The 22,699-nt window shown below is 39.0% G+C and overlaps 2 protein-coding genes across 10 annotated transcripts in view; one reads left to right on the top strand and one right to left on the bottom strand.

The window, feature by feature from the left end:
• Positions 1-22,699, top strand: part of KCNIP1 (potassium voltage-gated channel interacting protein 1) — a 575,674-nt gene that overhangs the window by 173,369 nt on the left and 379,606 nt on the right. The window lies entirely within an intron of this gene.
• KCNMB1 (potassium calcium-activated channel subfamily M regulatory beta subunit 1) lies at positions 4,648-15,926 on the bottom strand. 2 transcript variants are annotated; one of them, XM_054217186.1, is made up of 4 exons: positions 15,760-15,926; positions 9,811-9,980; positions 8,116-8,311; positions 4,648-6,010 (listed from the first exon to the last, which is right to left on the bottom strand). In XM_054217186.1, exons 2-4 carry the CDS (start codon positions 9,945-9,947, stop codon positions 5,741-5,743), a joined length of 603 nt encoding a protein of 200 aa, XP_054073161.1. In that variant the 5' UTR covers positions 9,948-9,980; positions 15,760-15,926; the 3' UTR covers positions 4,648-5,740. The 2 variants fall into 2 exon arrangements, with proteins under 2 accessions (XP_054073161.1, XP_054073162.1); XM_054217187.1 differs by lacking the exon at positions 15,760-15,926 and adding an exon at positions 11,136-11,643.

Raw genomic sequence — 22,699 nt, forward strand, 5'->3', positions numbered from 1 at the left:
GGGTCATGTGATTATCAAGAGTAGTGTCCAAAAAGAAGTCAAGATTTCTTTCTTTACATACTTTACAAATAAGCATGTCCAAATGTTTTGAAATGTTCCAGCAGAGAGAAAATTATGCAGTGCTTTAGCAAGATACAAACCAATAGCTGCATCAAACATGATTCTTTTGCTCAACCTCTGTCATTGAGCTTTTTTTAGACACCTCTTTAATAGATTGTACTGTCTCATTAGACTTTAAAGCATATGAATGAAATTATTTAAAGACTATTCAAAGAGTTTATATAAGAATGGCCTTCAGTTTGATTGGACTAAACAGCCTATACTTACTTCATTCAGGTGGTTGTCTTGTTCCAAGTGTGGTACAAATACTTTACTGAAGAGATGGAGCCTTACGAACACCTCTGTTCCCTGCCCCTATCTGTAATATTAACCTTGTGTTATCTTATTGCTAAAGTTGAAGTATTTTCAGGTGCTCTTCTTACGCACTTTTGGTGCTGAATGCAGAACAACTTGTTTAGCATACTGAGACTTTCTGAAAAGCTGCCTGGAATTATAAGAAGTAGAAAGTGCATCTTTAAAAAGGGGGTTTTCCTAGATAAGGCAATTACAGTAATGCATATCTAGCAAAGATAATACCAGATTTTTGGATTTATTATAGATAGAAGTATGTGATCAAAGAGAAAGGGGAGCATACCTGTGCTGGTTTAGGTATGGCAGTGTGTGAGTGTTTTTATCCATATGACAGCTTAATTTCTGTGCAAATGTCATATGACGCTTCTAGGGAAAGAAGTGCAGGGTATAATGAGACTACTTGGATTTATTTAAGATTCATATGGATATTTTTAGGAAGCTTTGAAAGAACGGCTTGTCAGTCCTTCAACTTTGACAAGATCATTTTTTTTTTTTAATTGCTATTTGTTCTAGCAGACCATAATAATAAATAGACACTTTCTTTAATCTGCATTTCACTGACTCTTTTACGTGGAAGTTGATTGTAGCCACCTTTATCTGATCTTCCCTATCTTTTTCCCTTCTGTTGGTGCTCTTAAGAGTGTGGAGAATTAGGCCCAACAAGGAGAAAAAAAAATCTAATATTGCATCTCCCCAGTATAACTTCTAGTCATCAAAGCTGACACTTATGTCTTATAGCAGCACAGTAAAAGAAACCTCGCTCCAGGAGAACTAAACAACAAGAAAAAATCCCTTACATGAGTTCTGAGCATTTTTACTGTATACAAATACTTCAGGGGGAAGAAGAAAACTGCAGTTTGTTCTGCAGATTCTCTGGTGTTCCTTGTGCTCTTGAGATTCTAAGGAACTTCTGAGATGATTCCCAATTTCACCTTCTGACTGAGAACAGCTATGTGCTTATAAACCAAACTTGTTTCTTGCATGGGGTTTGTGTGCCTGGCCTATGCCCTTTGTGCCAGCCACCAACCCTTTTTATTGTGAATAAAGGATAACTGCCTCCATTCAATACTTATAATTATTTTTTCTGTATTAAAATCTTTTCTATCTTCAAGTCAGCTTGTAAATTTGGAGTCATCCAGTTAACCCTAAATACTATTTTTCTTTTTTTCCTGTTAGGGAAATTGCCAGAAGTAAAATATCTGAGTTGTTTTGTATGGCTTCTGAATAGTGAATAGGCCAGAGACCCCAAATTGTGTTTGTTAAGTTTTGCCTCATTTTCTTGTGTTTTAAAAAAAAAAAAAACAAAACCAAAAAAAAAAAAAAACAAAAAAAACAAAAAAAACAAAACAAACAAACAAAAAACCAAACAACAAAACAAACCAACCATAGCACAAACCAACCCCCAAAATCCTCCCCCAAAAGCTAAGAACAAAGTACTTGTTACTCAGTTGGAAGGTATTTTGTTGTCAAGTGCAGTGGGTTTATGCAGTGAGTGAGGGATCTTTGGGAACAAGAGCCTCCTCTATGTTTACTGCTCTGTTGTTGCTTTAGGATCTGGTAATAAAAATAGCACCAGTTAACAGGATACATAAATCACAGTTGTTAGAGGTAGCCAGAAGGTACCTGCTATTGTTTGTGTGTATTAAGAACACGCTGGTGACTCACAGGTGGCTTCTTAGCAAATCAGTTCCCATAGGTTCCTCTTAAACTGCTATTGTTGCTACCTCATCAAAGTTGGAGAAAGTTGATCTTATTAAAAGCTGAATCTACCTCATCCAAAAAAATAGCTTCCAATTTATGCGATAAGCTTCATTTTACAACCTTTTGCAATTGGGGTGGTTTTGGTTCGGGTGTTTTTTTGTTGTTGTTGTTTTTTTTTTCTAGGAGAAATGCCAGTTCCCTCAAGAATAGTGCTGTAGCTTTTGTTCTTTTCCGTCTTCCAACAGTAGAATCACCATGTCCAAACCTTATTTGGCATCAAGATGAACTACTCCTGAGAGTCTGTGCCCAGCATTTGAAAAATAGGACTTTTAATAGTTTCAGCACGACAATATTATTCATTTAGACATATAAAGGATCTGTACAACTAAAGTATTCATCAGGACCTAAAATCTATCCTTATTCTTCCTGTGTTTCTTGTACGTTCCACTATTACTGTGGTCTAAGCATCGATGCTGGTGAAAGCTATGTGTAGTCAAACAGATTTCAAGTATGAATTTCATCTCCAGCTGCTTTTACTGCTGCTTCTCTTCCCCTGGCAGGAGTTTTAATGCTGTAATCTATACCTTGATCATCTAGTCTGCCTTGAGAGAGAGTTGTGTACACCTGTCACTGCAATGGGCACTGCTTGTGTTGAAGCACTTCTCATAGGAAGTGTATTTTGCTTGGTCTCAGAAAAATAGCATTTTATTTATCAGATTTATTGTAGGCTTGATGGTATAATCCAATAGCATTAAAAAACCCCAACCAAACAAAACCCCCCAAAGGCTATATAGCTTCCTTGTGTGCTGCTGTAAGAAGCAGAGTGAGTGTTATTAAAACTTCACTCTCTAGTGAATTACAACTTTTGCAGATGGAAAAAGAATAGAAAAATGTTTACAAAAGCTCAAGAATAATTCAGCAACCTGGCACGCTGTTAAAACACTTAGTTTTGACTTTTAGAGAAAGTGAAAGTGTGAAGGAAAAAGAATAACTATGGCTTTAACGTTAAACTTTCTCACAAATGTAGAAAACTATGGGCAAAGCATTATTTAAAAACAAGAACAGACTTCTGTGGTGCCTATACATTTTGTGTGCTTGTTTTCTACATTAGAATATTTGGCTTTCTAAATTTAAATCCCCCATTTCATTTGGGCAATAGAGGAAGCTGAGCTTAGTGAGAGTCCAAAACAATGGGTCTTCCTAATTTGTGTGTGGTTTTTCCCATGCACTGACTGTTTTCACTTGCAATATCTCCTGCTCAAATAGGAAATGTTACTTTATTGGAGAACAAAATTTGTGTGAGGTTTTTCTTCCTGTACTTGCATTGCACATATGTTGGAGGGGAGTAACTATTTTCATGTAATAATTGACTTGCTTTATTATTGGTAGAGGTAAATCTGGAGACACAGCTTGCACTCAATAAATTTTCATTTACTGCTATCAGGGATAACTCTTAGCAGGAAGGTAAGGAGGACGTGGCTTTAGGGGGTGGTCTCGGGAAGCCAACGTGGGAGTTGGAAGCAGGAGCTCCTGGTCTTTATCCTGAGTTCAGAGCTCAGCAAGATCAAGAGCTTCTGCTCTTCAGAGACAACTTACTGGCTCATGGGTGAGTGGGGCAATGGGGACTACCACTAGAAGGAACAGCAACGTCCAGCCTTCATTCATCTCTACTGAGCTGAGAGGGGAGCAAGGTGCCAGGCCTACTGATTTGCTGGGCTGGATGTAGAGTAGTCATAAGCAAGTTCTTGTTTGCAAACTGGAGACTCTTTTTAAACTGCTGAAAAGCAAAATTTGGAGTAAAAAATTAGAGAGGTTTATTTAATAGGCTCTTTCATTTACAGCTAGCTTGTTCACCTCCTTTAGTACCAGTACAGTGCATTAGCTTCAACAGGTATCCTCCCTGTCTGATTACTATATTTTTAAGCAGTTACTATACTCTTGCCTCAGCTTTTGGTGAACTAACAAAACAGGATTTCTTCTCCTTCCCATCCCATTGGCAAATCCTTCTGGTCACCTAAAACGCTTGTGCCTGTGTTAGCTGCACTTTCACTTTCCTGAATGAAAATACTAGAATCACATACACACACAGCTTCAGATGCATTTCACCAGTGTTGTATGAAGATGTAAATACTTTCTTTCTCCTTGTGGAAATAATTCTCCTCCTGTATTAATTTTTGGCATTTTATTTTTTTTTAACATCCCCCTTATACTGTCTGAATCTTAAGCACTAAAGAAGATCATTTTTCCTCTTGGATTTCTAATAGATAACCATCTAGATTTTTCACACTGGACAAGTGTTGCTGATGTTAGTAACTGCTGTTTTATACTACCCTGGTCTAATTTTGATTGACTGATCATGATGTAAAGCAAATTATGACACTCTTCCATTGGTAATATTAGTAAATGTACATGATGTGTTAATATTTCACCCTTCCTCTTTCTTATAGTATGCAATAGAGAATTGTGCCACATTAATGAAAATAACTTTTTTCCACTACAGTTTAATGAATTTAAGTTTGTATCTAAGCCCTGAAACCTAAGCGGTTCATCAGCTGTGTGATGAAAAAGCTTGTACTAGCTGTGCCCCAAGTGCCAGTCAAATACAGCATGCAGGAATTATCTTGTGTTCCTTCCGTGTCCAGTAGTGATTTGAAAATTAGCTGAACAAAAGAGAGTTATTTTCAGAGAACAGAAAATGTGTAGCATTCTTAAGAGTCTTGGAGCTAGAAACAAACATGTCTCTATAGTGAAATATCTTTGTGCTAAACATGCAAACTTCTGTGGTTATGTTAGATTACTGTATTTAGTAAGACATGGACATTTTCTACTATGTAATGATGTTGTTTGTATCGTGACTTCCTTTCCTTTAACAGTTTTATAACACATGCAAATGGTAGGCCGGTAGCCTTCCTCAAGTGGTATACTATTTTCCAAAGTAAATCAAGGCTAAGACCTGAATTAAATACAAAAACTTCTAATATAAGCTTCCTTACTGTACCCTATACGTTATGCATGTATTTCATTATATACAATTGGTGTTAGGTGTTTAGAGTTCAAACTTTGTCATGTTTGTGTGTGTATGTTTTGGTTTTGGGTGTGTTTCCCCCTCCCCTTTCCCAAAAGCAGAGAGATCCATGATAACAAATATCTCTTTGGACCATAAAAAACCCCTTATTTTCTCAACAGACAAGAGTATGCCAGGAATACATATTGTATCAGTAATGTAGTATATACAGAGTGTGTCTCCCAATAATGATTTATATGGATTCAGCACCAATTGGTCTCAACCAGACAGAAAATTAGGACCCAGTCTAAGATGTGGAACAAGAGTTTAGTAGTAAACTTGAATCATAGCTCTGTAAAGCAACTGTACCTCACAAAGTCCAAGGAAACAATATATCAACTCAGTCTGTGTTCTTCTGAGGTATTTTCAGGCATTCCTGGGAACCAATTTTGTATTTTTCCCTCATGTAGTGGATTGCCATCCATAGTGGGTGCGATTCAGTTTTCTGGAATGCCTGCCCTCAGATTGACATCTGGTATATTAAAAGTCACAAAATGCAGATAAAGACAGGGAGAATAAAGGCACTTTAATATCTTGCAATAATCTATACTAGATATTTATTTTCTACTGCCAAGCAGAAAGAACAGAAAAATACTGACTGATTTTTACCAGAACTATAATCAGACATCCACCAGTAAACATGAGTGTAGGCCAAAGGAAGGCAAAGAGGAGGCCTTTTGGGGGATAAAGTCTGCTTAAAATGACATTGGTCTGTGTTTCTCCTGGGTCATAGTAGCATGGGAAAGTCTGGTATTTTTTGAAATTGCTTGCGATTTTTTCTACTCGTGCTTTAACTTCTTTAGAGTTCTCAGACTTGTCTGGGATGTACGAGCACTGGAATAAGAAATCAAGATGATTCGTTATAATGGATACTATAATACAGTGTTTGTAGTTAAGTCAGATTGAATAAAACAAACACGCTATAATAAGAATAAAACAAAAACTGTCAGAAACTTCTGTGGTTTGGCTAGCATGCCTGGGGATCATCTTGGTTTCCTTATGTCCATAACCCATTTGCCATGCTTCCCTGTTTCTGACACTGCGTCCGTGCCCTCAGTCTGGAGATTTACAGACTGGAGTAATGTTGGAAACCAATAATACATATGTACTTGAAATAAAACTGCAGTCTTTGAAACTGTCACTTTATTGTCACCAGTGCCAAGCTCGGATTCCTAACAGAGCTTCTAGGCACCACCACAGCAGAAATGTGTTAATTGTGCAGAAATTCACAACTAGAAGTTCACAACTTGTCAGTGTGCAGGAAAAAGAAGTCGCTTCATTGTGGACCTCTGGTTGTAAATAGTAGAAAAATAAGAGGAAAGCACGGCTGTATGAGGCTTCCTACTTGTCCTCACCACACAGAACTATTTCCACGTGTAGTAAGAATTCAAAGTTATTCATTCTTTAGTGGAAATACTATCAGACTTTGATTCACTAATATCTTGTAGTTGTTCATAACAGTTTCTTTTCTGCAATATTAATTTGTATACATAATAATGCTTAGGTGTCTTAGTCTGGAAACTGGCCAAGGCAGAAAGGGGATGGTTCTTGACCTGAAGGTTTATACTTGTAGTAATGTAAACAGTAGGTAGGAAATCAGCAAATCACCTCCCTCGTGCAGTGAGCAAGACTCTTACTTCAGTCTATAGTGGATAATTGCTGCTTTGCCTCTTCATTGTATGTAGCTTTCTCTGAGATATTCACTCTGAAGATAGGCATTAGCTAGTGAAATTCTCTTCAGCATGTTTTATGCTATCAGGTTTGCACTCTATGAAACTCTAATCTGTATAATTTCTTTAAGAAGATGAGCACTTGTAGTCTCAGCATGTTTGGTTTGAATTCTGGAAGTGCTCCTGTTTTGGGCATCCAGGATCTGAATTTATGTACCCTTGGAGAGCGTTGGGCTGGAATAAGGCCTCTGAATAAGGCCCCTACTTCTTCCCCTTCCCTAATTTTTCATACACCTTTAAAGCCAAATTAATACTCTGCACCCATATTTCTGTCCCACACATGGTCAGTACTCTTCCTCTGGGGAGCAGATCCCTAAAATGACTGACCAGGGGACCTCTACCACAGTACCCAGTGTCTCTGCGTTACACAGGTGCTTCCTACAGTGCCACTGCCTTCTCCATGAGTCCAGGTTTCTGCTGCCAGGGACATGGTTCAGTGGTGGTTTTGGCAGTGTGAGGTCGATGGTTGGACTCTGATCTTAAAGGTCCCTGCCAACCTAGATGATTCTATGCCATGCTGGCCAGAAACAGTTGCAGACCAAACCAAAGACAAAAGAGTTTTCTGGGTGGTCATCTTCCAAAATTACTGATTTGTTTCTCCTTTCTGTCTAAAATGTGCATCACGTTCCCAACAGCTCCCTCATTTCCTCTTTCCTGCTTCATATCACACACCTAAAATGGAAGTAAAATTGGGATTTGTACTCTTACTTTGGTCAATTTTTAACTTCAGGTCTCTTCTGTGATAATTCAACAAGAAAATGAGCAAACCACAGCTTATAAACTATTTCTTAGCATTGGTCTTTAACTTAGAGACTTATGTATTTTTAAATGTTCATAAATGTTAATATTAGAATGATAGAATGGTTGGGGTTAGAAGGGATCTTAAAGGTCATCTAGTTCTAACGCCCTGCCATGGGCAGGGACACCTCCCACTGGAGCAGGTATTCATGTTTATATATATTCAGGTTTAGCTGGTGTAATTCCTTAAAAAGTATTAAGTTAATGTTTGATGTAATGTTTAAAATAAAATCAAAACCCGTGTAATCTCTGGAATATTTTAAAAATGCCTTGGTCTAAGCATAGACTTTAACATGTAAAAGATGAACAGCTCCTACTCTTACTCTGATGCTTGGTTTTAAAAACAATCACCCCTTCTCAAAGGTGTTAGATAGCAGCAGAGAGTAATTATTCAATCTGGCTTGCAGGTACCTTAGGATTTCTTTCTAGTGTATCTTCAGTGTGATACAGCATAACCTCTTGTCCTGAGGCTGTCAGATTAACCCACACCTGTAGACAGGGGTAAGGAAAGGTATCCTCATCCTCTAAGCCTTTGCTGTTTGGGCAAAGAACTTTGTCCATGATGTTGGCTTTGAGTACCTTGCATGTGGTTTCTGTTGTCCAGACACTACAAAAACAAAAGAAAAGGTATCACTTTTAAATGCATTAGCAGCATCTGTTGAGAGTCACATGCTGGAGATGCATCTGTGTGTGCAGGTCTGAGTGGTGGCATGGGTAGAGTTCACGGCCGCTCAATCCTGGTACAGTGAACTTTGCCCACCCTGGATCGATGGCTGCACCTGGAGAAGGGCTGCCATAGGAAAGCAGTTTTTTGTTGTTGTTTGTTACGTGTTCTGTGGTTTGACGTTAGATTCTAACCCCATCTGTAATCAGCTTCAAGTGTTATTCAAGGAAGAAAAATTGCTATGGATTTTAACGTTTGGTAGTAAATATTTGTAAGTGTGGTACAGTGCTAAAGTTTGACCTTATTGTTTGAAATCTGGATGAGCATAGTGGAGGTTCTGATGTCTCAAATATTTTGACTAATTTCATTCAAAAATTCTCAGAACACAAATCAGTTCCCATGTTTTTCTCCCCCTCTCCTTTTCTGTGTTACATGGACCTTTTGCATGAATTTGCAAAATGTGTGGCAAAAGTTCGTTTTTTGTTGTTACTTATCCCTTTTTCTCAAATACTCTCTTATTACTGATACCACAGTAAGTTTTTGCTTACAGCAGTACACTTTGGTGATAAAAAAAGGTAAAGAAATAGTCTCACTCCAGTTCTTAAGAAACTAATCTTTTTACATGTAAATGTCTTTTGTAATGTAATCAGGAGGCTGGAAAATACATAAAGTAAATGTGAATTACTCTGTTTTAAAGATAATGTTTTTCAAACATTTTCTAGATTAAGGGTGCTCTTTGCAAGAAGAGCAAGGTGGATGTACTTGTTTGCTCCATCAAAATCTTCAAGCATGAAAATCTGAGCTGCATTCTTCATCTTGTTACTTTAGTTTTTTACAAATTGGTTTTGTGTGTAGAGGCAGAACTCGCTCAATGAAATAAAAATGTGGCTAACAGTAATTTCTTCAGCATTCATCATACTCTGCAACATTTGTTGAAGGTACTAGTTTTGCATGATGGTTGATTTGAAGGGAAGATACAGACTCTTGACTGAACAATTTTACCATGACTTCTGTTGCTCAAGCTTTTATAGTTTTATTAAAAACAACACACTGTCCAGCACATGGAAAAGCCTTTTTTGTTTGTTTTACCTGTTTTTTTTCTTTATGCAAGACTTAGTTTTCCATTGTCAAGCTTTGATAAGCATGGTTGGTTTTTATTTTAGGTATTTTCATAGTAAATGTTTTGTTTTACTCTGTTCTCATTCTAGCCCTGAGGAGGATCATTCCCTCTTTCTTGTGCTTACCTGTAAATGTCTGATGGCTTCTCGGACCCCTTTTTTCTTTCTCTTTTCTTCTGTCTTAAATTCTTATGAGCTCTTCAAAGACATATTGTTTCTTTAATGTACAACACACTAACATATATTTTGACACTGTTTTAATAATTGTATTTGCTGGCAGGAAAAAGAAATAGCTTTGTATTCAAAACAAATGGCTATCATTACCTTTTAGTGTAGAATGGCACAATGGTGATCCCAATAAAAAAGTACATCATCACGGAGCACGCGACCATTCCCAGTCCCAGGCACAGGGCTCTTGTCTCCCCTCGCTTCTGTGCAGTCACCAACTTTTTTCCCAACATGATTTAGAGTTGTGAAATCTGAATAATCTGTTTCTGGTATAAAATAAAATACAGAAAGGAGAGGGAAAACATGATTAGGATTGGCTACAGGTATTGCAGTTGTGTAACAAGTCTCTGAAATACAATGTATCCCTTGGACGAACAGTCCGATGTTTGCAAAAAGTAGAATTTAGGAAAAAAAAAAAGCTGTCGTGTTTTTTGTTATCAGTAGACTCCTTTTTTATTTTCTGATATCTACCATATAGTCCTGTAAAAAGTGTGTGTGTGTAGGCTAGGAGATAGGGTAGGAAAACCGGATTACTTTTTGGGAGAGTTCTGTTAACTGCCCAATTGTCCTCAGCCTTAATTCAGTCTCTTATGTTGCTGCTTTCTCTGAAGTAAGAGAGACTGTGTTGCGTATTGGCAAAGGCTACATGAAGGGAAAATCCTCTGACAGTAGAATACATTTTACGTTACGCCTTTTCTTCTGGATTAGTCTGAAATATGGTTGTCTTATTTCAAAAGAGATGAAACAATGTAAAATTTAACATTTGAGATGCCTGGTTCTGACTTCTGAATGTTTGTTGTTTGGCCTTGCCCATTTGGGGATGCTCAAAACTTGATGTCCAATCAAATAGTGGAGAAAAGCTGCATTTTCTAGACGGAAGGAGTATGATGTCACCAACCACAACTGAACAGGATTAGAAAACACAGCAGTTAAAACTGCTCTCATTTCACCACAAGCACAGGGTCAGGACTGCTGCTGGTGCTACTGGGAGAATGCAAATTGTGAAGTGTTGGTGTAACACTGGAGGAACTGTTAGGCAGAGATATTTGAACCTGAGCTCGGGAGTGATTGGCATTTTCCCCCCTCTCCCTTGACAAATAGCATTTTAAATTATCTTGCCAATTCTTTGATAAAGAGAATATAAAAACAGCTGTGAATCCATGTGCCACTAAATCAGTATGACTGATGTACAGGATTAATATATAAATGAGCCATAACAGTCACCGAGAGTTCAACCCATCACCAGTATCTGTTGCACTCGCAGCTGTAACTGAAGGTTTGTGGGGTTGCGATTTTTTTCATGAAAACATGGTACAAGCCATAGTTATGGCAAATGATGAGACTGGCAAGATTTGTGTGGGGTTTTTTGGGAGAAGGGGGAAAACAGAGCAAAAGAAGAAAGAGAAAAATATGTAATATACCTGCCAAAACAGGTTTCAGTCCTGTTCTCATGTGCAAGATGATGGTACATATCTTCATGCAGTAGCTGGTGCATTTTCAGGATCTCGGCTTCAAGTATGCGCAACTACTTAGTGTTTGTCCTTACAGGCTGGCCTTCAGGGTGGAGCGGTGTCTGCCTAAATCCACCTGTGTTCAGCTAAGTAATGGACTAAATACCAAGACTTAAGCTTAGCTACAGTGTAAGATGAACACAAGCCAAAGTTAACAAACAGGCTCCTCAGGTTAACCATGAGGGATATGGTCTCCAGCTGCTCCAGGCTGGCAGATCTGTGGTGTTACTCAGGGTGGAGGACAACACTGAGTTTGGTGAAAGACGAGACAAAGACCATCAGCTCTTGAAAGAAAGAATGCGAATATAATCTGAATGTTGTGTTCTTTCCTATTAGTTCCCTTTTTCACTGGTAAAAGTGCCTTACTTCGACTGATTAATGATCAAAGTAAAAAAGTATTTGAAATGCTACTGTATTTAGAAGACTATGGACAGTAAACCAGCTTTGGTCGTTTAGCATAACTTGGGGCTAGTTACAGGTTTTTTTCAAGTATATATTTTGAAGTTGCTAGTACAGGATGTAAAAATGAAAGGCTGTTCTGAGGTTTCCTTCAGAACAGAAGGAGGTGGTGTTGTTGGAATACTGAATTTTGTCCAGTTCCATATTTAATTCCACTTTAAATAAAACATGAATATCTGCTGTGAATTTTGCATACAGCATTTTAAGGGGAACTGTTTTTCTGATGATCGTGTATAATTCACAAGCATTGTAAGTTGGAAATTGCCATAAGAGGAACCTTACCTCCTTACTGGTATTTGAGTTTAATACAGAATGTGAGCAAATGCCCTTAAATAAGGCTGTATTGTGGTGTTCTTGGTCTATGGTGCTATAAATAGAACATGTGGCATCAAGCACTGTCGGTGTGCTTGCACTGTGCCTCTATGCTTGTGTATAACCATGCGCACCCCACAAGGAAACTTGGGTAAATGTCAGTAGTGACTGTTCCTTGGAAACTTCTATCGTTTCTTCTACTTCTGTGGGGGAGAAGTGGAAATAGTATTTTCAAAAACAAAAGAATTTAAAAATATTTAAATTATTGGAACACTGTACAACACAGCACCTTAAGACCAATTGATGTTAAACTGACTCTCCTTTACCTATTGCGCAGCTTGGTCAGAGCGGAAAATGGAATAAAAGAACATCATTGGTCCTGGAGCACAGGCCCTTAGAACATGTGGTACCTGAGTGGTAGCTCCTTATAACACAGTGGGAAGCTAATGATACATAAGTGAAAACCTGCATTGTTAGCAAGAAAGTTTTACGTACGGTAACAATAATTAATCTTTAATTAGCTCTGTGGGAAAATGAAAAAGTGAAAGATTGGTACTGCCACCATGATTATGGAAAACTAGTGGCCTAGTGCTGTTAATCTCTTGAGTTTTAGATGAACCATAATGTTTACATAGCTGTCCCAGTTACACTGAGAAATAGTGGGGTAATAGTGTTACATGGAAAACAAGAACTGTGGGACTATTAAACAAAAAATTAATAAGAGATGTAATTGCCCCATCAGTCTGCTTCAATGTCAGCCACAAACGCAGCAGAAGTACCAGTAAGCTCATCCTTCCTAATCATCTTAAAGTGTCAGACTACCTCTTTAAGACACATAAGGAATTTGTATGTCTAAATTGGAAATTTTCACAAGTGGCCAAGAGGTTTTCCCAGCACAATGCAGTGTTGTTCCTCATCCTGACACCAGCTGGGCTGCCTGACCCCAGTTCTCTGCATGGGCTGCTGGGTGATCCTGTTTGCCTCTGCTTCCCAAGTTCAGATGCCTGCTCCGCCCCAAAGAGAATAAGGGCATATGAATTATGCAGAGAATGTTAACAAGAAAGATTGGTCTAAAAATATCTCACTGAGTGCTTCTATAAACCTGGCTAGGTCTTTAGGCAGTGTAAATCAGAGGTGCTCGCGTCACTGTTGTGTTGCTGCACCAGACTAGCTGTAAATGTGGTCCCTAAAACTGAAATACGTACTTCCTGCAGTATTTTTTTTTTATGCTTTAAAACATAGAACACCAGAAAAATCTGTAACGCTATTTCATGCATGCACAGAATAATTTAAGTGGAAACCGAAGTTAGTGAAGGAAACCCCATGTGCATTTTTTCTTCTTTCACATATAAATATTCTTATGTTCTTGTGCTGAAAATCCTGCATTTTCTGGCTCTCAAGACAAGGGAATACTGCATGCATATAGAAAAACATATCTATTTGGTATTTCCCCAGTGTTTAAAAGGTTAATTTTTTTCAGATTAAAAATTATTCTCTTCTGTCTCCTAGCTCTGTCAATGTATATCAGGAGGAATGTTGAAAGAGCTAATTAAGTGTTTTCTCTGACAAAATTGTTAAATCTTTTAAAAATGAAGCACTGCAGAGGACTTGATTGGCCCAGGAAGTCTCTGAGCGTATTTGAATTGGACTATGTATAATGTGGGTTTTAGTCTGGCCTTCAAGAGGAAATCTAAATGTATCTTTGGCACTGAAGATTGTGGGGTGCCTCCATAATTATTAGGAAAATATAAGCTCCAAATCTTTTCATAATGTTCCCTCTCCCTAATCTTCTTCTTCAGTCTAGTTAAATTATACAGTACATTAGCTGTGCAATTTCAATGTATAATCACTGCATTGACAGCTGCTGGTGATAATCCTAGGGATGCCATCTGCTCAGGTTTGGAATAGTCCCCTGTTTTGATTAGTAGACATGTTTGATACTCAGTGGGAAGTCTCTGCCACCTCCTCCCCCATCTCTCGAGGAGTTTCCAGTGCTGTGACCTCCGTGAGTTCAGATGGCACCCCTCTCTTGAGCTGTTCCAGGCTGCTTTTAGCTTGGGCATGGCAGCATCAGTAGCATTGATGAATTCATCTTGCTCACTTGCAGAAGAAAGGGTGCTAAACTCTTATCTCGGCTTTAAATTGGGAATAAATACTAACAGTGAGCTAGTAATTTTTTTTGAGCTGGTTTATCCTACACCATATGCTGAATTTCTAGTGAGCATTTATGTACTGCTTTCATATGAGCATCAAGTGCTAATAATACATCACACCAAGAACAGTGATGCAAGTCATCCGTATCTCTAAAGCGATGAGGAGATTTTAAGCTGGTATGGACCCTTCGGCCTTTACTGCGTCCGCTTACAAAATAGCTGTCTGCTTTCTCCTATCAAGTGCCAACTTAATAGTCATTTTGTTTTATTCTCGAAACACCCTGAGTGGACAACATAAAAAATGCTGTCTTTGCTGGGCGTGTAAGAAGAGCATAGTATTCGTTTTCAGTTTATTGGCCAAGTACTTTGTGTGGCAACCAGAAGGCAATCATAAGCTTTATACGAATGTGAGCTCTGTAGTGGTTACGCTGCTGTGGCAGAGATGCCCAGCTTATGTATTTACTACTGCCTCTGAGTAGAATTAGTTTGGTCGCTCACACTTCCCTCCCTATTTCCATGAGTGTTTTAATACTGCTTAGGTGGTTCTTCCTTTCTGATTCAATCCTGCCCTCATCCTTTTCTTATCATCTGCCCCACCGCTTACACCCCGGACAACAGGCCTGAAGTCCAAACTACATTTGCATTGGCACTTGCTTCTCTTCTCCCCCACCCCACCCCCTGTTTCCTACCCTAGCGTTTTTAAGCATTTCTTGCATCTCTGCCTTTGCCAGGGGTCCTGGGGCCAGGGAACGCCAGTTTCGTTCATTGCAAATTGATAAGAACCCATTACTTAAAAAGCATTTTGGGCATCTGGGACCAGAAATACTGTGTGTATTACAGAATAAGGTGATGCTGAACCTTGATGGAAATGCGCACAGAAAAGAAGATTGTGCCATGTACTTACGCAGCTGTCTTGAAAACCTGAAGTAGCAATATTTTGACTGGGTAACATGACACAACTACATTTATTTTATGAAATATGCTCTATCATTTTGCTTATTAAAAACTGTTTACCTGATGTAGCACAGTTGTTTAAGAGTAATTCTGTTAGCTTTTAAACCTGGGGGTTCTTTAAAAAAAGAAAAAAGTTACTTGCTCAGTTAGCAGTTCTGAAGTTTTTCTCGAGTGCTGCTTTTGGATTCTGTGTAGTACAGGGCTGCACAGAATGCATCAATTTAAGAGCAGATTTCAGGGAAGCCTGCAAGAGTTCAAGTACGTGGTTCCTCTCTAACTTAGAGGTAGACAAGCACAGCCTTTAAAGGAATACCGAACACCCAAAGCCATGAAACTCCTAAGAGTAAAGGTGTATGTATTTACCATTAAAATGCATAAAAGCTATGATCTCATATGGGCTGCAGACTCCTAAGATTCCGTTGTTTGTGAAAATATTACCGTTACCTTTGCTAGTAATTATGGAGAATTATCAGATTGATTCCAGTTACAAAAGAGAGAACAACTTAACTTTTCTGTAGCATATGGGCTATCTGGGCTGTCCTCCACAGTGATGCAGATTTAGAAAGATTGTTTCTTCCAAAAACACTGTACTTTTCAAAACCCAAAGCTATATTGCACGCTCCTAAGAAAAAATGGTTGCTTAGAAATATACTTACTGTTTTTGATGAAATGCTTCTTTCTCTGATGAAAAAGCTTCTGTTACATGTCAGACTTGGGATAGTACTGGGACTTTTTGCTGAAAGGGATTTTTATTATTTGTTTTTCCTTTCCTGTACTTCTCTGTGTTTGCTTTGCTGTGGCTGAACTCCTAGCTTGGTTCCCCTATTACGAAGCTTTCTGTAACCATAAATGGTAAGGTATGAAAGAGCACTGTACTTTTTGAGATTAATTGCTGAAAACCAGGAAGCCGCAATACTAAGACCAACTACAGTTGAAGAGACTGAATTTTCTCATACCCTAGGGCCCCCTTACCACATATCCCAGTAGATGTGTCTTAAGCTGTGGTCCTACTCCTTTTGTACAGCTTTATAGTTCAGAAATATAGTATGTCTTTTGAGTGAGATTTAAGGAATTGACTCTATCAATGACCAGTGGTACTGATTTTTAATACCTAAGCTATTAACAGCTGGGTGTGAATGTTTTGTTGCCACTAGTTTTGATCAGTTTGTGTGCAACAGATGCTAAAATGTTGGCTGTATATCAGAGCCTTATAGAAAAGAACAAAGCATCTATCATGCTATAGATATATTAGTGTACAGCATGTTCCTCTAGCCAAAATGCCAAGTCTGCTTCTGGGACATATAAATAGATGACTTCTAGCGCAGAGAGCTTCAGAGAAGAGCTAAAATAATATATTTTTTTGATAAAGGAAAACTCCTCTTATTGGGAGACTAAAGGAATTGAAATGAGTTAATTCAGTAAAAGCATTAAGAGTGTTCTGTGTATTGTAAACAAGGGTAGGATCCTCTCCACCCTGCTTTAGCTATCTAATAATTAGCTTTTTTGGCTTAACCTGGTCTTGTGGGTTTGCTTTTGGTAAAAGATTTGAAGTTGACGTGTTAAGAGACTTCATGCTGGCTGAAGATAACAGATGAATCTTCCCCAAAAGGACCTTTTCTATTATTATTGATGCAGAAGAGAGCACACAAAGCTAACTTGGATTTAGATAACTGTTCTGTTAGACACTTAAAGCTAAGTAAGATGAAGCCCACTACTATCATCTAGATCAGAAAGATTTATGATCATAGTCATTTTTTAATATTTGAGAAGTGATGTAGCTAAATTTAAAGAATGACATTTGAAGGTTGGGGAAAAATACATTATGAACAAAACTTATTCCCAGCTAAAAAATGATCTGGTTGGGTGGAGTTTTCTATCATCTCTTGATACTTACGAAAAAAGGCTGGTGATTTCAAAGATGCAGGCTTTGGCTCAAGCAGAAGTTGGGCTTTTCATGGGAATTTATTAAAAGTGATTTTTGGGCTGTGTGATTTGTGAGTCAGGTTAGAAAACAAGGTAACCCCTGCTGACTGAAACTCATCTATCTCCAACTCTGGCTGCCTCTTCTGCCTGCTTTTCATAACTCTAATGGCTAATACACATGGATCAATTTTTAACTGCCTCGCTAAGGAGTTCTGTTGCAAAATTAACACAAAACTTGTGGAATTCTACACGCAAAACAGAGATTACATTTTTAAAGTTCCTCAGTGTACTGAAGGCAGCGGTGGTAGAGTGCTTTGGCTCGGTTTGAGGTGCACTGGTGATTTATTTGAATAGACAGAAGCGATGCTTCAAGTCTGGTGCTACGTTACCTTTTGCTTGTTTCTTTTCTGCTCACGTACACTGCAGACGTACAAGTCCAGGCATCCACTGGCTCTTGGAGAACTAACCCAATAAAATAAGTTAAAGGGAGGTGTTGGGCTGATATCCACTTCTAACCTCGGAATATTTTGATGTGCCACTGACCTGTACTGAATAATGGGTACGCATGAGAGCTGTATCAGTGGTAAAGCCAAATGTTTGCTATATTATAAACTCTAATTCCGCATTACAGTTTAAAATACCTTCTGTCTTATTAAAATCACATAGAATATTTTTAATTTTTCACAACCTGAGGAGAGGGACGAAAAAAGGAACAATCTGTTGATTGAAATCACCACGTGCTTTTGCCCTGGCACTCCTTTTCCTTGCAGGAGCTGCAGTGCTTGCTTTTCCTCTAGCCTTGCTCCTGGCTATCACAGTGGGACGCCATGAACCCTCTCACTTTCTTGTTCAAGGCAGGATTTCCCTGGTCTCAGAGGAGCATGGGACCAGCTGTAGCCTCTGCACGAGGATCTGCTGCTGGGACACTAATCGTTGCTTGTTTGTAAGCTACATAACTGTTGATGCAGAGTTTCTCCTGGCTTTACACCGACCCAGAGAGGAGGTGCGGGTCACTGCTGGGAAGGCCGAGTACCTGAGAGTACTCTTTGAGTATGGGTGGCAGAACAGATTGAGGCCAGCTAGGGTCAGCTGGAGCTAAAGGCAGATCATTTTGCAAATAATAGTTTTAGCCAAGATTAAAAATATTGCAAGGGCCTTCCCAAGCTTTGATTGAGGTGCTGTTTTAATGTTTGATCCCTGACTATAACTGGGGGAAGAAAACGGGAAGACAAACAATGTCAGAGTAGACTTTTCTGAACTTCAAATACTTTATTTTGAATTGAACAAGTTTTATTTTCAATGTCTTGCTTCCCACCCTTGCAGGTGTGTGTTAGTTCAGAGGACTCATAACCCTCCCAAGGAATCGAACTGACTTTGCTGTGATTCAAGGAAGCTTGAGAGAGCCTGGTTCTACTCCACTTGCCACTGAACAGTTTGTTGCTGTAACATCACATGAATTAAACTCATTTTGTGTTTGCATGTGACCTGTTATGCATTAGGCTGTCGTATGTAACAAGTGGATCCTGCTGGAAGTCCTAGTCAGATTATATGAATAGTGTATGCAGGCAAGCAGAAGTGATATGAATTTGCAAACTGTGGACTCCCTTTTGGCTCTAATGTAAAGAGCTGTTTGGGAGTTAAAAAGTGGGGGGAGAAAGCAGTATGTTTGTCAGAACTGCTTATACCATTCTTCTAAGCTGATCATCCATAAGGGTTGTTTTCACGTTAGGGCATAAGAAAAACTTAATGGCTGTGAGACAGAGCCAGTTTAATAAGTATTGCTGTTTTATTTCCAGGACTTTCTGTTGCTTCTAAAGAATCAGTGAGCTGTGAAATGAAAACAGTTGTTTGGATCTTCGTAGAGCCCTGCAAAGTTATTAGCTCCCCCATTCCTAATTGAAACATATTCATAGTGTAGTACATAGTTATTTTTAATGGGAATCATAAAGAGAAGCTGTGGCTCTTGAACAAGGAACAGTCACATACTAAAAATGATGCGAGTTAGAAGGAGAGGGATGTCCTAAGTGTTGGCATGTCTAAATCAGGCACAGGCAAACTTTAGGATTCAGCTGCTTTCTTGTAAGTAACTAAATTAACAAACTGCTTGCTGGATTTGCTGGTAACTCACCAGTTTCATGGTGGCTGAGGGAGTCCTCAGAACTTGTCACATAAGCAGGGATTTTGAATTGTTTGTTTGGCCTCAACTTCACAGCGTGGTGGGTTGTGTGATTGTGATGATTCCCTGAGTGAAAGGTAGCTGTGCCGTCCTGGGCCTCCCTGCGGTGTGCTGTACCTGTAGTAGAGCATAATGCTGCGGTAGGACTTCATTTTTCTCTGAAGTTACTGAGAAATCTCTTACTGCTGTGTCTTGAAACTGAACTTAGAGTATATGCTTAACTGTTTGCTGCATCCAGCTCTCTTGGACACATGTATTAACTGATTTCAGAGAAAAAGGGCTTGGTTTTCAATCAGAGAATAAGTGTATAGGCTCTTTCTCAGTTCAGATCTTGTATGTTTAATCAGTTCTTAAAAACGTTATTCCAGATAGAAGAGCCATCATTATTGCGGAAAAAGAAAAAACAACAAAAAACCCGTCAAAAAACCATCCACCACCATAAAAAAACCTCCAAAGCAAACAAGCAAATGCACACCACATTGTATAGAACTTTCAATTGTGAATTCACAAGTATTTTACAAAGGGAGGTCACTATTTTTTATCCTTGATTTATTAGATGGGCGCAAGGGGATAACTGCCTTCGCCTGGCAAGTGAGAGCAATTAGATGGCTGTGTTTGCTGCGTTTCTGCACTGTGCTCCCTCCAGTTTGTAGTTTAGAAGTACGGGGAGGCATGGAGGTTGCTCTGAGACCGTGGCCTCTTCCACCTTACTCCTTTTATTTGTCACAGTGACTTGTGCTATCTCACTGTTATATGTAGCAAGCAAACCTGAATAACAAATTTTCATCATAGTCAGGAATTGGTGTTGTCTGCTTTTGCCTGAAAGTGTGTCTCAGGCATGTAATGCACATCACATTACGCTTGATGCTGATGGGAACTTTATACAAAGACTGAGTAGTGTCTGATTTCAGGCAAACACAAGCTGCTAGGAACATAGACTAATGGTCAGCTTCTCAGGTTCAGGTTAACTACAACACAGAGCAAATACAAGGCCTTTCTTGAACTTGTGAACTTAGTACAGCAACTCTCTGATACAATAAAGTATGAAATATGGTATACAGGTACCATGTGCTCATGCTGGGAGACATAAGCATTACCACATAATCAGGGCAGATGCTTATCTAAGGTAGTAAGGAGGGCTGACTCTGGTAATGTTGTTGCTAACAGTCTCTGCTGTCATCTGCGAAGTTGGTTTCTGCAGTGGAATGGCTGAACCTTCTCTGTTCAGTGTTCGTACTGTATCTGAAAGAAGGACTTTCAACTCCTCATCTATGGAATGGGAACAATAATTCCTTTCTTACTATCCTAAGGCCAAATGCGTTAATGAAATGTAATTTCATAATGGAAAGCACTCAGTATATTAGCTGAGTATAACTCAGTAAGTAATCTGGCCAATGACAGGAAAATCGGTTTGTTTGGGTTTCTTTCCCTGTTTGGTGTTTTTTGTTGGTTTTTTTTTTTTTTTTTACCTATTGGATAGTTCGCTAGGCTGACAAAATGCAGGCAGAAAAGAGGAGAAATGCAAAGAAGCTTTCACAAAATAAGATATTTAGACATGACAGTCTGTGATGTTAAGTAAGACTATGGGAAATGTTATTTCTGAGCAGATGAGTAGAATTGCACAGTATTGTATAGGAGCAGAGATCAGAGAGTAGCTGTTACAACTCTCTTATTTTTTTGAAACTAAGCAGAGGTCCTGTATTTCTGCCGAACAAACCTCAGGTAGCAGTATGGCTCTGTGCAGTCTAACAGGTTATGGATATGTCAGACCTGCTGCATATGCAATTGCCAGATAAGCACCTTAAGTTAAGCGAATGCAGCATGCTCTGCATGGTTTAATTTGCTGCCCAAGTTCTGGACATCAGGCAGCCTGGTTATAGTGAGTCATATAGAAATGATAAAAACTCTTTTCTTTACTGACTGGAGGGAGAAACTCTGTGTTTTGGGGAGCCTGGATATTACAAACTGGAGTACAAGGCATATACCATAGGTATTATTTTGTTGTTGCTTATCAAACAATACTTTGAAGTCAGGGCAGTTGGTATGGTTCACGTGAACTACCTGTTGAAATCCCACAGTTGGAGGATCCCACTGCTGCCTGCTGTGATCCCTGATGCCATTGCTCCCTTTGCTGGGAGCTCTGCTCCCTGACCTGCTGCTGTTATTACTGTAAGTGAGGTGCTTCCTTCTTTGTCCATCCATGCTCACGCATGGACACACTTTACTGCTCGCACACCTTTCCTGCTCCCCTGTGTGGGGAAAGGGGGATTGAGAGGGAATGTGCTCAGCTTCCTATATTCCCCAAGTACACGAAACTGTAAGTGTATCAGCCTTGCTGCAGTGAGTTATGAAGTCTCCAGAAAAGATACAAAACCTGCTGGTGGAAAGGGTGATGTTCCTCTTTTTCCAGAATTAAATTGCTTAAAGGCAGGATAAATAAGAAAAAAAATCAAATGGAAGTATATTATGGAATGCCCTTTTTTTCTCTTCTGCACCTGTTCTATATAGAACAGTTCACAATTCCTTTTTTCTTTCTTTTGCCCAAAGACAGATTGATATAAGGAATTAAAGTAAATCTTCTTTTCCTTAACATTCTTCTTTTGTTGCAGAAAGTTACTGTAAATGAGACTGTCGTCTATAAATAATAGCATTGATCTTGTGTTCCCTGAAGCAGTTAAACTTCCTTTTAGAGTGCAGTCCTAAAATCTAGGCATTTTATGTGCTTTACTGTACACTTTTCATGAAAGTAACATGATTACTTTGAGCTCTTCCTTTACCTGGGGAATTTTAATCCATTTCAAAGTAACGTTGCCCCAAGAAGTTAACGGCAGATAAGTTTTAGGCTTATGGAGCAATTTCCACCGTGATTAAAAACTCAAATGAACCATTGGTAGCAGAGACCATTAATTCTGAGTGTGTAGAAGAGGAGGTGATGCAAGCTACTACTACAGCAACCTGGTGCCAGGCTTCTCCATAGTTTGTGGTGGGTCTCAGCTGAAGAGTGCCTGACATACACGGCAGAGGAGGGGAACACTGTTTGTGATTTCTATTTTTGCAGATTCACTGGTTGAAGCACATATACTCTGTGCTGATGCAAAGAAACAAAAGTCTCAGCTGCTCTGTGTGTGGAAAATGGGAGGGGAGTGCTGGAGAGAATTGCTGAGAAATGGTCTTATTCACACATCAGAAGCCCTAGCTTCTTATCTTGACAGAATAGAGGCAGAAATAGAAGTAATTTTCAAACTGCACCTTTTCTAACTGGTCATGCTTTTGGGTGGGCAGTATTTTTATTCTGTAATCTTGGTCTCTGTGCTTCTGGTACAATTTTTTTGCTTGCTTTATTGATAACTGAAGATTGAAATATCAAGACGAGGCATGGATACTAGGCAGGAGGAGCAATTTTTCAAGGCAGGCAAAGACAGAAGATTCTATGTGATGCTTGGTCATTTCAGTGTCACTTTTTTCTCCAGGTTTACTGCGGTGTTGTCTTCTCTTGG

The sequence above is a fragment of the Rissa tridactyla genome, chromosome 11, assembly GCF_028500815.1.
Source record: "Rissa tridactyla isolate bRisTri1 chromosome 11, bRisTri1.patW.cur.20221130, whole genome shotgun sequence".
NCBI lineage: Eukaryota > Metazoa > Chordata > Aves > Charadriiformes > Laridae > Rissa > Rissa tridactyla.

Coding starts and splice junctions, on each gene's coding strand:
- KCNMB1 (XM_054217186.1), bottom strand. CDS start 9,947: ATGTTGGGAAAAAAGTTGGTGACTGCACAGAAGCGAGGGGAGACAAGA. Junction 8,312..9,810: donor GTGCCATTCTACACTAAAAG/GTAATGATAGCC, acceptor TTGTTTTTGTAG/TGTCTGGACAACAGAAACCA. Junction 6,011..8,115: donor CACTAGAAAGAAATCCTAAG/GTACCTGCAAGC, acceptor TTCTTATTCCAG/TGCTCGTACATCCCAGACAA.